Below are 13,381 nucleotides of genomic sequence, written 5' to 3'. Positions count from 1 at the left end.
CAAACAAAACAGACAAAATCTGGATTTTCTATTTTTTATTAACTATACACATCATCCGCATTACATTTTTACGTAAAAAAGGTTTCTTATTGTTATATAATTACTGTAGGGTTACACTTGCTAAAAAAAAAAAAAAGGTATTTGTAAAACAGTGGAGTTAATTTGTTACTATTTAAACTATTGATTGTAATGTCCTAGAATGGATGTGTCATTACTATGTTAGCATGTACTGTATATTCCGGCACTGAAAGAAGAGCCATAGACTCTGTGTTCTGAGGACTGAAGGCTGTAGTAATGCTCTCCTGCCACTAGATGTCTCACTATATCTCAAGCTTTACTAGGCTTACTAAGGTTAATTGGGTTATCCAGTGCTACAAAAACATGGCCACTTTCTTTCAGAGACAACACTACTCTTGTCTCCAGTTCAGCTGCAGTTTGCAATTAAGCTCCGTTCAATTCAATGGAAATGAGCAGCAAAACCCCGCGCAAGCTGGAGACAAGAGTGAGACTGTCGCTGGAAGACAGTGGCCATGTTTTTTGTAGCACTGGATAACTCCTTTAGCTGCCATGGGACCACAGTGTCTATGTTGAATTGTTGAATTCCCTGGAATATCCTGGCCGCATATTCGCGGGAGCGCAAGTATGCGGCTGGGATCAAAGGCATGATGAGAGAGCGTTGATGCCGTCGGACCAAAAGTCCGACGGTCCACTCATCTCTACTTAGAATACACAAACATTTTTTATAGCATAAAAACCATAAACTATTACAAAAGCTATATAAAATGGAGATCGCTGTAATCGTACTAACCTGACAAATAACAATAACATGTCTTATGTGACGTATAGTAAATGGCTTACAAAAAAATGACGAAAAACAGCTGCTAAATTGTGTTTTTTATTCATACCAGCTGATAAATTTTTTTATAAAAAATGATTAGGGTGTCACATGTCCACCAGAATGGTACATATGGAAATGTCAACTTGTCTTACACAAACATTTTGGCACCGCAAGGCACTATGACATGGTATAATGGCTAAAAAAAAAAAAATGAAATAAAAAAAGGCACCAAAATTTGCCAGGTCTCTGTCATGTCTGCAGCCTATGGTTGAGTCAGGTGAGGCACTGCGGTCACATAGGGGGATTTCTAGAAACATTGGAATAAGGGAAATCAATAGTGAGTGGTATTTCTCAGTTAGTATTTGCTGTGTTAGAGAAAAAAATTAATTAAAATATAATATCTGCAAAAAAAAAAAATGAAATTTTTAAATTTCCCCTCAAACTTGCTTAAATCTCTGGGAAACACCTAAAGGGTTAATAAACTTACGAAATGTTACTTTGAATACTTTGAGGGGCGCAGTTTTTACAGTGGAGGGATTTATGGGGATAACTAACACACAGGCCCCACAAATCCACTTCAGAACTGAACCGAACAGAACAGAATTGAAATTATCATGAACATTTTAAAAATCGCTGCAAAATTTCGAAGTCCTCTAACATCCTAACAAGTAAAAGGAAGTTCACCAAATATTTTATGTAAATAATTAATTTTTGCGCAAATGTTGTGTTTTTTTTTTTTACAAAAAATTACTGAGTATATCAACCAGTATACCACAAACATAAAGAGGAATATGTCAGGAAAAAACAATCTCAGAATAACTTTGCATCAAAGTCTAACTCTGTGGCGAGTATTGCAACATGACAAGGGTACCAAGGCAGGCATCCATCCACAGATGGCTGTTTTGGGGTATTTGCCCCTCATCAGTGAGGAGCAGGATTCTGCCTACCAAGGGCAGTGAAAAATAGACCAACAAAACACAGCAATCACTGAGCTCAAGGAGATCAGCGACCAAAAAAACCTATGGAGTACTCACTCAAGAGTCTCCACTGATACATTGCAAATTTGAATTTAAAGGGGGCAATTTATCAGTGGAGACTCTTGAGTGAGTATTCCATTGTTTTTTTTTTTTACGCTGATCTCATTGAGCTCAGTGATTGCTTTGTTTTGTTGTCATAGTTTCACAGTAGACTATTCAGGATATTTTATGTAAATAATTAATTTTTATGCGAAAGACAAAAATGTTTCCCTTGTCCTGTGCAATTTTCTTCAGGCTCTATCAGGATATTGTGACATTTCGGTAAAAACATACAGCTGAATATTCCTCCCCCTGAGGCCAATATGGCGAATATCTCTACAGTGACCATGTGTTTTCCTGTACTGCTCAGATAGGCCGGGATGGCACAGATCCAGACACTGCAGAACACCAGCATGCTGAAGGTGATGTACTTGGCTTCATTGTAGATATCAGGTAATGTCCTCACCAGGAAAGCTAGAACAAAGCTCACCGCTGCCAGAAACCCCATATAACCCAACATGAGGTAAATGGCCAAGACTGACCCTTCATTACACTGAATGATGATCTTCCCAGGATAATCCAGGTTATACTCCTGATATGGAGGAGACAGTGACAACCAGATAACTGCATTCAGGATCTGAATAGATGAACAGACCAACACTACAGTATAAGGAAGCTTAACCCCCACACACTTTCTCCAGGGACTGTCAGGTCTGGTGGCCTTGAATGCTATGCAGACTATGATGGTCTTGGCCAGGACAGAAGACACGGCTACTGTGAAGAAGACCCCATAGAAGATTTGTCTCAGCATGCAGGTTATATCCACTGGGCGACCAAAGAAGAGAAACACACAGAGTAAGCTGAACATGAGAGAGATCAGGAGAATGAAGCTGAGGTTCCGGTTATTGGCTCTGACAATGGGAATGTTCCGGAATAAAGTGAATATTCCAATTATACATAAAGTTATAAGAGAGAGTAATATGGAGATGATGGAAAAGACTAAAGCAACAACATCAGTCTCATAGGACAAAAACTCATCATCCCTCACAACACAATTGTTCCTCCCCTCATTTGGCCATTCATGGTCAGGGCATCTCTGGCAATTTTCACTATCTGGGAAAGAATAACACAAAACGAATTGACAATAGCTAATAATTTTGCCAAATGCTTCCATCAACTTGATGGTCTATACCAGGCTTCTCCAATTGTGTCTCTTCCAATTAACATTAGGATAATCTTTTCTACCATTAATTTATCTATTTTTAACAAGGAGATGGTAAGGTGGTGATTGTGGATGGTCATGAATATAGACATGCCTATGACTAGCTAAGGACATACATATACTTATACTCCTGATAAAGATGATTAAAATTTGTGTAGATCGGCATGCAGTGTATATTTAGCAACCCTAAGAGAACTATGAGTAATGTCATTAATTGTTTCTACAAAAAGGCAGGGAGCTGCCATATATAGAGATTAGTATTAGTGATGAGCGAATAGTGAGATATTCCAATATTCTATATCCGTACGAATATTCCAATATTCCATCCCATTAAGGTTTATGGGGAAAAGTATTTGATTAGTAAAAAACACCTATTTGACCATTTGGAGGGTGAAACCGGAAGCTGGGGGATTTGAACGTTTATCGAATATTTATCAAATATTCAACGGGATAGTCGTACGAATATCGAATATTCGAATACATCACTATTCGATCGAATATCTATTTGATCGAACAGTATTCGCTCATCACTATTATGTATAACTATATTAGTATTACAGTGTATTCTACAAATGGTGGATTCAAGTAATGAAAAAAACTTTTTGACAATGTAAAAAATGCCCCATAGAAAATTCAATACACCCTTTTCCCATTTTCAAAGCAAAGAAAAAAAAAATCTATAAAAAAGGTGTACGTCAAATATGTCTAAAATGCGACCTAAGAAATGATTATAATTGACACGGCGCTTAAATGTTGGCTCATATAGATGCTATAGATGCTACGTATGAGCTTACGGCCGGATCGTATATGGCGCCGTGAAAAATGAACAAGACAATTGTTTGAGGACGGAAATGTTCCAACTCACGGCCATGGATTTACATGCGGTCCCGTACGAAGTACTTATTTCAGCCAAATTGAACTTGATTTTTAGATCCAAAAGGTTCTGTGTGTTTTATTGGGCTGGGTGAAGATTTCCAAGTAAATGACCTGTTTCAGATCGCTTCGAAACAAGCTAGGGAAGCATAACTCTACTACGGGCGTATGTTCGCGGTTCGCCCGCATGTTCGCAATCCGGCCGCATGTCTATTTTTCACACGGCCGTACTTTCAGTCCCACATGTACGGCTGCGTGCGAACTACGGCCGGACTCATACGTAGTGTGAACATAGCCTTATAGTGCATGAAAAAGCACTATATTGTAAACCGTATTCTTCTTTTTACACTTCTTCTTCTTCTTCCGCTTCTTCTTCTTCCAGCCATTTTTCTGTGATTAATACAGCCCGAACCGCTTTGCGCATAGACTCCGTCCAAACTGCGTTTCGAAGCCCTCCACGATGACAGGTGTGCTATTTTTTTGTTTTGATCGGATTTGTTTTTAAGATATTTACGTTTAAAGACTCCTAATTTCCCATAGAAAATAATGGTCTATTGGAAATAATGGCCACACTGTAAACGCTAACAGCCAATCACAGCACATATGCAAATAGCTGAAATATAACAGCCAATAGAAATTCTAAGGTCCTGTCAGTCAATGCATGACAACACCCATACAGTCACATGTCCACTATTGGCCAATAGAAGATGTAGAAGATGGAAGGTCCTTAACGATTTTGTCTCACTGACATGAATAAGATTGTCATGGTAAGCGAGCAATGATCTTTACTAGAGATGAGAGAATACTATTTGATTGAACAGCTATTCGATCGAATAGTACGCTATTCGAGGTATTCGATCGCGGTCGAATATCCGTGCTAAAACGCAGTAAAAATTCGATTCACCCTCCCACATCCCCTGGCGCTTTTTTCCAGCCAATAAACATGCAGGGGGTAGGGACAGGCACTAGGAGTAGGCAGGACTTTAATATGTAAAGCAGGGAGAGGAAGGTTTTAGGTGAAGTTAGGTAGGAAGGGACCGCCAAAAGCTCTTGATAGGGGGGTAAACTATAGAAAAACAGACATTTACAAGCTGTTGTGAGACAGGCAGTGTGTCTACACTGTATAAGCATTTGTGAGACAGGCAGTGTATACACACACTGTATAAGCAGTTGTGAGACAGGCAGTGTGTATACACTGTATAAGCAGTTGTGAGACAGGCAGAGTGTATACACTGTATAAGCTGTTGTGAGACAGGAAGTGTGTATACACTGTATAAGCTGTTGTGAGACAGGCAGTGTGTCTACACTGTATAAGCCATGGGTCTCCAAACTGCGGCCCTCCAACTGTTGCAAAACTACATTTCCCATCATGCCTGGACAGTCAAATCCAATGCTGCCCTAGGCACTTTGCACGCTGAGGCCCCTCCTCTCCCGCCACTGGCTGGTTACATGCAAGGCATATACCCTGGCACTTGGGTGCCGCTCTGCTTGATGCCCGCTGTTCTCATCAAACAGACGTGATGGAGGAAGGAAGGAGGCCGGGGACATCTTAGTTTGGAGACCGCTTCTGTCCAGTGTCGGACTGGGGTGCCTGGGGTGCCTCGGACTGGGGTCCCAGTAAAAAAGTGCTCCCCCACTGGAGTACCCCTTTAATAAATCGCTGTATGCAGAGTCTCCTAGTGGCTGCAATCTGTGGGTGACAAGCATCAGCCCTGAAGGTCCAGCAATACATCTGTCTATACCGTACTACAACTCCTAGCCTATCCTGAGGGCTGCAGACTTTCAGTACATGCTGGGAGTTGTAGTGCCTGCAGCTGTTGTAGTTGGGTCCCAGGTGCATTATGCACTGGATGCTGTGTGGCATATAAGAATACAGAGTTCTGTGGGGAAGTGTAGGGAAGTGACCCCAGAACATCACTAATAGGGGATAGGGGTAGATGTTATTAGTGATGTTCTCGGGTCACTTCCCTACACTGAGCCCCCACAGAACTCTGTATTCTTATATGCCACAAAGCATCCAGTGTATAATGCACCTAGGACCCAACTTCAACAGCTGCAGGCACTACAACTCCCAGCATGTACTGACAGTCTGCAGCCCTCAGCATATGCTGGGAGTTGTAGTGCCTGCGGCTGTTGTAGTTGGGTCCTAGTTTTAAAGTTTGCGCTAGTGTACTGAAGTGACTGCGGGGCTGTGTCAGTATACTACCACAAACCATACACTAACCCATTTAGACCCCAGTGGTACACAGGCTCTGCACACTATAGAATTGATTACAGTGCAGTTACTAATGACTCACAGGTGACGTCTTCTCCGATTGCCGTCGCTCACTTTTTGCTTTCTTCTCCATCTGGCGCAGGCAGAGGGAGTAGATGGGGGCAGGAGAAGCAGCTGGGGGCAGGAGGAGCAGCTGGGGTGAAAGCGGTAGGGGGAGCAGCTGGGGGAGCAGGGGGAGCAACTGTGGGGCAGAGGGAAAAGCTCAGGGGCAGAGGGATAAGCTCAGGGGCAGAGGTAGCAGCTGGGGTGGCAGGGGGTGCAGCTGGGGTGGCAGGCAGGTAGAGAAGATGGGGGCAGCTAGGGTGGCAGGGAGAAGATGGGGTGGCAGTGGGAGAAGATGGGGGCAGGGGTAGCAGCTGGGGTGGCAGGGGAGAAGATGGGGGGCAGGGGGAGCAGCTGGGGTGGCAGGGGGAGCAACTGGGGTGGCAGGGGGAGCAGATGAGGTGGCAGGGGGAGCAGCTGAGGTGGCAGGGGAGAAGCTGGGGTAGCAGGGGAGAAGATGGGGTGGCAGGGGGAGCAGCTGGGGTGGCAGAGGAGAAGCTGGGGGGCAGGGAGAACAGCAGGGGGGACAGGCAAGGGAGCATATGGGGGCAGGGGGAGAATATGGGGGCAAGGGAGGAGCTGGGTGCAGGGTGAGAGGCTGGGGGGGTGCAGGAGGAGAGGCTGGGGGGTTGCTGGTGGAGAGGCTGGGGGGTGCTGGTGGATGGGCTGGGGAGTGCTGAAGGAGAGGCTGGGGGTGCTGAGGGAGAGGTTGGGGGTGCAGGAGGAGAGGCTGGGGGAGAGGCTGTGGGGTGCAGGAGGAGAGCCTGGGGGAGAGACTGTGGGGTGAAGGAAGAGAGGCTGGGGGTGCAGGAGCAGAGGTTGGGGGAGAGGCAGTGGGATGAAGGAGGAGAGGCTGGGGGGTGCAGGAGGAGAGGTAGCAGGAGAGGCTGGGGGGTGCAGGAGGAGAGGCTGGGGAAGGAGGGAGCGGCCGGGGAGCACCCGGGGGAGCAGAGGCAGTCTGGGAAGGTCGCTCCCCTCCAATGCAGCTTCGGGTCCGGTGAGCTTTCGGCACACACTGCCTATAACGCAGGCCGGAAGCTCACAGCTGCAGCCACGCGTGATGACGTCACGTGCGCCGCTGCCAAGCTATGAGCTTCCGGCCTGTGGTAGAGACAGTGTGTGCCAGAATATTTATTATTTTTTTGTATTGCCTTATGACTCTCTGCATGCCGGCACTTTAGCACATGCACTTTACCCATGAGTTTCTTGCAATCAGCTGTCCTGATTAATTTCATGATTTTATTGTATTTTATCTTTGATTATGATTAATAAAATTCTTCTTTTTATTATATGATTTCTGGGTACAGTATGTTTTTTGTAGGTATTTTTAGTGTATACACACACTGTAGAAGCAGTTGTGAGACAGGCAGTGTATACACACACTGTATAAGCAGTTGTGAGACAGACAGTGTGTATACACTGTATAAGCTGTTGTGAGACCCACTGATGTACACTGTAAATGTGGGATAATACCTTTTATCTTGCTACCACAAATTTGTGCAGTGTGCGTCCAGTGAAGGCATTGACCAGCCCTTTATTTCTTTTGTTGTAAAAACAATTCTATATCCGGTACACGGCTGTATACTGTGTGTGGGATTATATAGCTGTTATCTTGCTTCTACTGATTTGCGCAGTCTGCGTCCAGGGAAGGCATTGAACAGGCCTTTATTTCTTTTGTTGTAAAAACAATTCTATATCTGGTATACGGCTCTATACAGTGTTTGGGATAATATAGCTGTTATCTCGCTTCTACTGATTTGCGCAGTGTGCGTCCAGGGAAGGCGTTTACCAGCCCTTTATTTCTATTGTAAAAACAATTTTATATCCAGTATACGGTGGTATATAGTGTGTGGGATAATATAACTGTTATTTCGCCTCTAGAGATTTGCGCAGTGTGTGTCCAGTGAAGGCGCTGACAGCCCTTTATTTGTATTGTTGTAAAAACAATTCTAGATCTGGTATACGGCTGTATTCAATGTGTGGGATTATATAGCTGTTATCTAGCTTCTACTGATTTGCGCAGTGTGCATCCAGGGAAGGTGTTGAACAGGCCTTTATTTATTTTGTTGTAAAAACAATTCTGTATCCGATATACGGCTGTATACTGTTAGAATACAGTATAATGCACAGTTCACACTCAGCTTTCTTTTTTTTTTTTTTTTAGAACTTATGCATTTGCGTGTGTTAGCAATGTCCCATGTTTAGATCTCATTCACAGTGCGTTTTTTCACCACTACCAACTCTGCACACTATTGCACAAGTTATTTTACATATATTGCACATGTTTGTTTATTCAGTACACTTACGAAATACAATTGTTTGCAGAGTTATATACTGCCCAGCCAGTGATGTGAATTGCACACATGTATATATCTCTATATCATATAAATGAAAGTGTGTCTTTCTGTCTGTCTTTCTGTCTGTCTGTCCGTCTGTCCCCTATAGACTTCCAAACGCCTTAACCGTTTGACCCCAAATTTGGCACACGGATACCTTGGGTACCCGTGAAGGTTAGAGCGAAGGTCCCGTCCTTGCCAGATGTACAGGAGGGGAGGGGGATGCAGAAGAGAGCCCCATAGAAATGAGTGGGAAAATCTCCACACTGCACACAGGTGATATAATTAGTGCTTCAGCTTGCCAGCAGAAACGACAGTTGGAAGCCTTAGCAACCAATAGGATTACTGCTTTCTTTTTCACAGGGAGCTGGATTAATTGGTTGCTAGGGCAGCTGCCTCACAACATCCACAGAAATATATACAGTAAGGGTGGCACACCTACTGGATCCGCAGCTGATTTCACACTGCGAATTAACTGCGAAATCCGCTGCGGATCCAGTGTCATTCAACCCTATAACACTACATACACGCAGTAGGATTGACATCCCGCTGCAAGTATGTAAAATAACCCCCTCGGCGGCCGGAACATGACTTACACTGACAGAGGCCCCCATCATCCCGCCAACACAGACCGCTGTTAGATCGTGCAGGCTCCCCTCCAGTGTGTTCAGCGCTGTGCTGCTGCTGCCGGGCACAGCTCTCTCCTCACGGCTCTGGACGCTGCACACACCGCTCCAGCTTAGTTCCGGGAGAACGTCGACAGCCGTGAGGATAGACCCGTGCCCGGCAGCAGCAGCACAGCGCTGAACACACTGGAGGGGAGCCTGCACGATCTAACAGCGGTCTGTGCGGGCGGGATGATGGGGGCCTCTGTCAGTGTAAGTTACACTCCGGCCACCAAAGGGGTTAATTTACATACTCGCACCGGGATGTCATAGAGTTGAATGACACTGGATCCGCAGCGGATTTCACAGAAAATTTGCAGTGTGAAATCCGCTGTGGATACGGTAGGTGTGAAGGCGCCCTTACAGTGTACCTGCGGAGTGGTGGTGTCGGGGAATGTATACAGTAAGGGGGTGTTAGGGAATGTATACAGCATGGGGGCCACCTTGGAGGTTGAGGTGTATACATCATGGGGGCTACTTGAAGGGGGGAGTGTATACAGCATGGGGGCTACCTAAAGGGGGGAGTGTATACAGCATGGGGGATACCTGCAGTGGGGAGTGTATACAGTATGGGGGCTACCTGCAAGGGGGTGTATAGAGTATGGGGGCTACCTGCAAATGGGGGAGTGTATAGAGTATGGGGGCTACCCGCAGTGGTGGGGGGTGTATACAGTATGGGGGCTAATTGCGGAGGGAGTGCATACAATATATGGGCTACCTGCAGGGAAGGAGTGTATACAGTATGGGGACTACCTGCAAGGGGGGGGGGGGTATACAGTATTAGAAACTTTGAAACCTCTTCTGTTTTGTCCTCACCAAGGATGAAATGTAGAGCCTAAGAGGGCCAGATTATGATGCAGGATTGTGTATGCACTTATTATTATAAGCTGCAGGTTTTCTGCACACTTACTTATGGTATGCAGTCGGCGGGGGGTGGGGGGTCGACTCCTGACCCCCAAACTACACACTACAGGTATACAGGTAATACAGGACCCCAGAACTATACACTACAGGTATATTGGACCTCCACCAACTATACATTACATATATAATGTTGCATAAAACCAGGCTCAGCATAACACTACCAATGTTGTATATAACCAGGCTCTGTATAACACTACCAATGTTGTACATGACCAGGCTGTATATAACACTGCCAATGTTGTATATAACCAGGCTGTATACAACACTACCAATGTTGTACATAACCAGGCTGTATATAACACTGCCAATGTTGTATATAACCAAGCTCAGTATAACACTGTTAATTTTGTATACCAGGCTGTATACTGTATAACACTGCCAATGTTGCATATAACCAGGCTGTATATTACACTGATAATCTTGCATATAACCAGGCTGTATATCAAACTGACAATGTTGTATATAACCAGGCTCTGTATATAAAACTGTCAATATTGTATATAACCAGGCTGTGTATACAGTCTGATCACACGATGACATCTCAGTTTGGCTATAAGGTATTTATGATGTTTAAAGTTTTTAGTTAAAAGGAACCCCATTTTGCTCTTAAAGGTACGTATTTCGCTCTTAAAGAGACCCAGGTCGCTCTTAGAGGGACCCAGGTCACTCTTAAAGGGATATGTTTCGCTCTTAAAGGGCCCCAGGTCGCTCTTAAAGGGCCCCAGGTCGCTTTTAAAGGGACCCATTTTGCTCTTAAAGGGACCCAGATCGCTCTTAAAGGGACCTATTTTGCTCTTAAAGGGACCCAGGTCGCTCTTAAAGGGACCCATTTTGCTATTAAAGGGACCCAGTTTGCATTTAAAGGGACCCATTTCGCTCTAAAAGGGACCCAGGTCACTCTTAAAGGGACATATTTCGCTCTTAAATGGACCAGGTCACTCTTAAAGGGAACCATTTCACTCTTACAGGGACCCAGATCGCTCTTAAAGGGACCCAGGTCGCTATTAAAGGAACCCAGATTGCTCTTAAAGGGACCAGGTCGCTCTTAAAGGGACCCATTTTGCTCTTTAAGGGACACATTTCGCTCTTAAAAGGACCCAGGTCGCTATTAACCTCTTAAGGACCCATGACGTACGGGTACGTCATGGAATCCTGTCACTTAACCCTTTGAGGACCAGGCCCAAAATGACCCAGTGGACCGCGCAAATTTTGATCTTAGTGTTTCCGTTTTTCCCTCCTCCCCTTCTAAGAGCTCCAGCACTTTCAGTTTTTTATCTACAGGCCATGTAAGTGCTTGTTTTTTACAGGAATAGTTGTACTTTGTAATGGCGTCTTTCATTTTACCATAACATGTATGATGGAATCCCAAATATATTATTTATGAAGATATAAATTGGTGAAATCGCAAAAAAGAATGCAATATGGTAACATTTGGGGGGTTCCTGTGTCTACGTAATATACTATATGGTAAAAGCGACATGATACCATTACTCTATAGGTCAGTACGAACACAACCACATGCAGGTTTACGCAGATTCTCTAATGTTATATATTTTTTTTAAATGAAATCCTTTTTTTTGGCAATTAATTATAAATAAAATGGGACTATTGTGACGCTTATAACGGTTTTATTTTTTCACCTACGGGATTGTATGGGGTGTCATTTTTTCCGCCATGATCTCTAGTTTTTATTAATACCATATTTGTGAAGATCGGACGTTTTGATCACTTTTTATTAATTTTTTTATATATATAATGTAACATAAAATCGGTAATCCGCGCACTTTTTTCCCTCTTTTCGTGTACGCCGTTTACCGTTCGCAATGACGCTTGTTATATTTTAATAGATTGGACAATTACGCACGCTACGGTATATTATATGTTTATCTATTTATTTATTTTTATATGTTTTATTTATATAATGGGAAAGGGGGGTGATTTCAACTTTATTGGGGGAGGGGTTTTGGGGTAGTGTGTTAGTGTTTTTAACTTTTTTTTTTTTACACATTTGAAGTCCCTTTGGGGGACTTGTACATACATTACTTGGATTTTTACACTGATGAATGCTATGCCATAGGCATAGCATTCATCAGTGTTATCGGCGATCTGCTCATTGAGCCTTCCTGTGCAGGCTCAGTGACCAGAGCGCCGATCGGACCGCACGGAGGCAGGTGAGAGAGCTCCGGCGGCCCGTTTTACCGATCGGGACCCCCGCAGTCACACTGCGGGGGTCCCGATCGGTAGGTGACAGGGGACTCCCCCTGTCACTTACACTTAAACGCCGCGGTCGCGCCGCGATAGCGGCGTTTAAGGAGTTAATGACACGCGGCAGCGCGATCGCTGCAGCGTGTCATTACCGGTGAGGTCCCGGCTGCTGATTGCAGCCGGCCCCCACCTGCTATGAAGCGCGCTCCGCTCCGGAGCGCGCTTCATAGCGTGAGAAACACCCAGGGCGTACAGTTACGCCCTAGGTCGTCTGGGGACAGACTTCCATGGCGTAACTATACGCCCTGGGTCGTCTAAGGGTTAAGGACCCATGACGTACCCGTACGCCGGTCCTTTAAGGGGCTGCCGCGGGCCGCCGTGTCGCATCTGTGGGAAGATGGCTGCTGTTTATTACAGCAGCCATCTTCCTGTATCACGTAGGGGGCATCATCACGCCCCCCCCTATGACGGCGATCGCTGTGATTGGCCGTTCAATTCCGATCGGCCAATCACAGCAATATTCTAGTATACCGGGCGGGTATACCAGAATAGAGCGGTGATTGGTGCTGTCTGAGACAGCACCAATCACCGCAGTTCCTGGGGGTCATGTGCCCGTGGCACCATGCCCCCGATCGCCCGTGATTGGCCTGTCCGGCCCATCACTGGCGAATCTCCTTCTCTGCTCGCTGAGAATCAGCAAGCAGAGAAGGATCGGGTGCCGCCGCATCTTACCCGCATGTCCCCCGCTGCCTGGCCGCCTCCTCCGTGTGTCCCCCGGCTGCCTCCATCTCCTCCGTGTGTCCCCTGGCTGCCCTCACCTCCTCCGTGTGTCCCCCGGCTGCCCCTGCCTCCTCCCTGCTGCCTCCTTCCCCACGTGTCCCCACCTCCTCCCTGCCTCGTTGCCCCCTTTGCCACCCTCTCTTCTTACCCTCTCCTCTTTCTTGCCACCCTCTCCTGCTTCCCTCTCTTGCCACCCTGTCCCCTC

The 13,381-nt window shown here is 45.5% G+C and overlaps 1 protein-coding gene across 1 annotated transcript; it reads right to left on the bottom strand.

Annotated features, from left to right (window-relative positions):
* Window positions 1–2,053: 2,053 nt before the first annotated feature.
* On the bottom strand, window positions 2,054–13,134 carry LOC138796478 (vomeronasal type-2 receptor 26-like). The gene is made up of 3 exons (XM_069976083.1): window positions 13,129–13,134; window positions 2,903–2,967; window positions 2,054–2,765 (listed from the first exon to the last, which is right to left on the bottom strand). Exons 1-3 carry the CDS (start codon window positions 13,132–13,134, stop codon window positions 2,054–2,056), a joined length of 783 nt encoding a protein of 260 aa, XP_069832184.1.
* Between the last annotated feature and the right edge of the window lie 247 nt (window positions 13,135–13,381).

This window comes from Dendropsophus ebraccatus, chromosome 7 (assembly GCF_027789765.1).
Source record: "Dendropsophus ebraccatus isolate aDenEbr1 chromosome 7, aDenEbr1.pat, whole genome shotgun sequence".
Lineage (NCBI taxonomy): Eukaryota > Metazoa > Chordata > Amphibia > Anura > Hylidae > Dendropsophus > Dendropsophus ebraccatus.
Note: the sequence above shows the minus strand (reverse complement) of the source record. Positions and strands in the feature narration are given on the sequence as shown.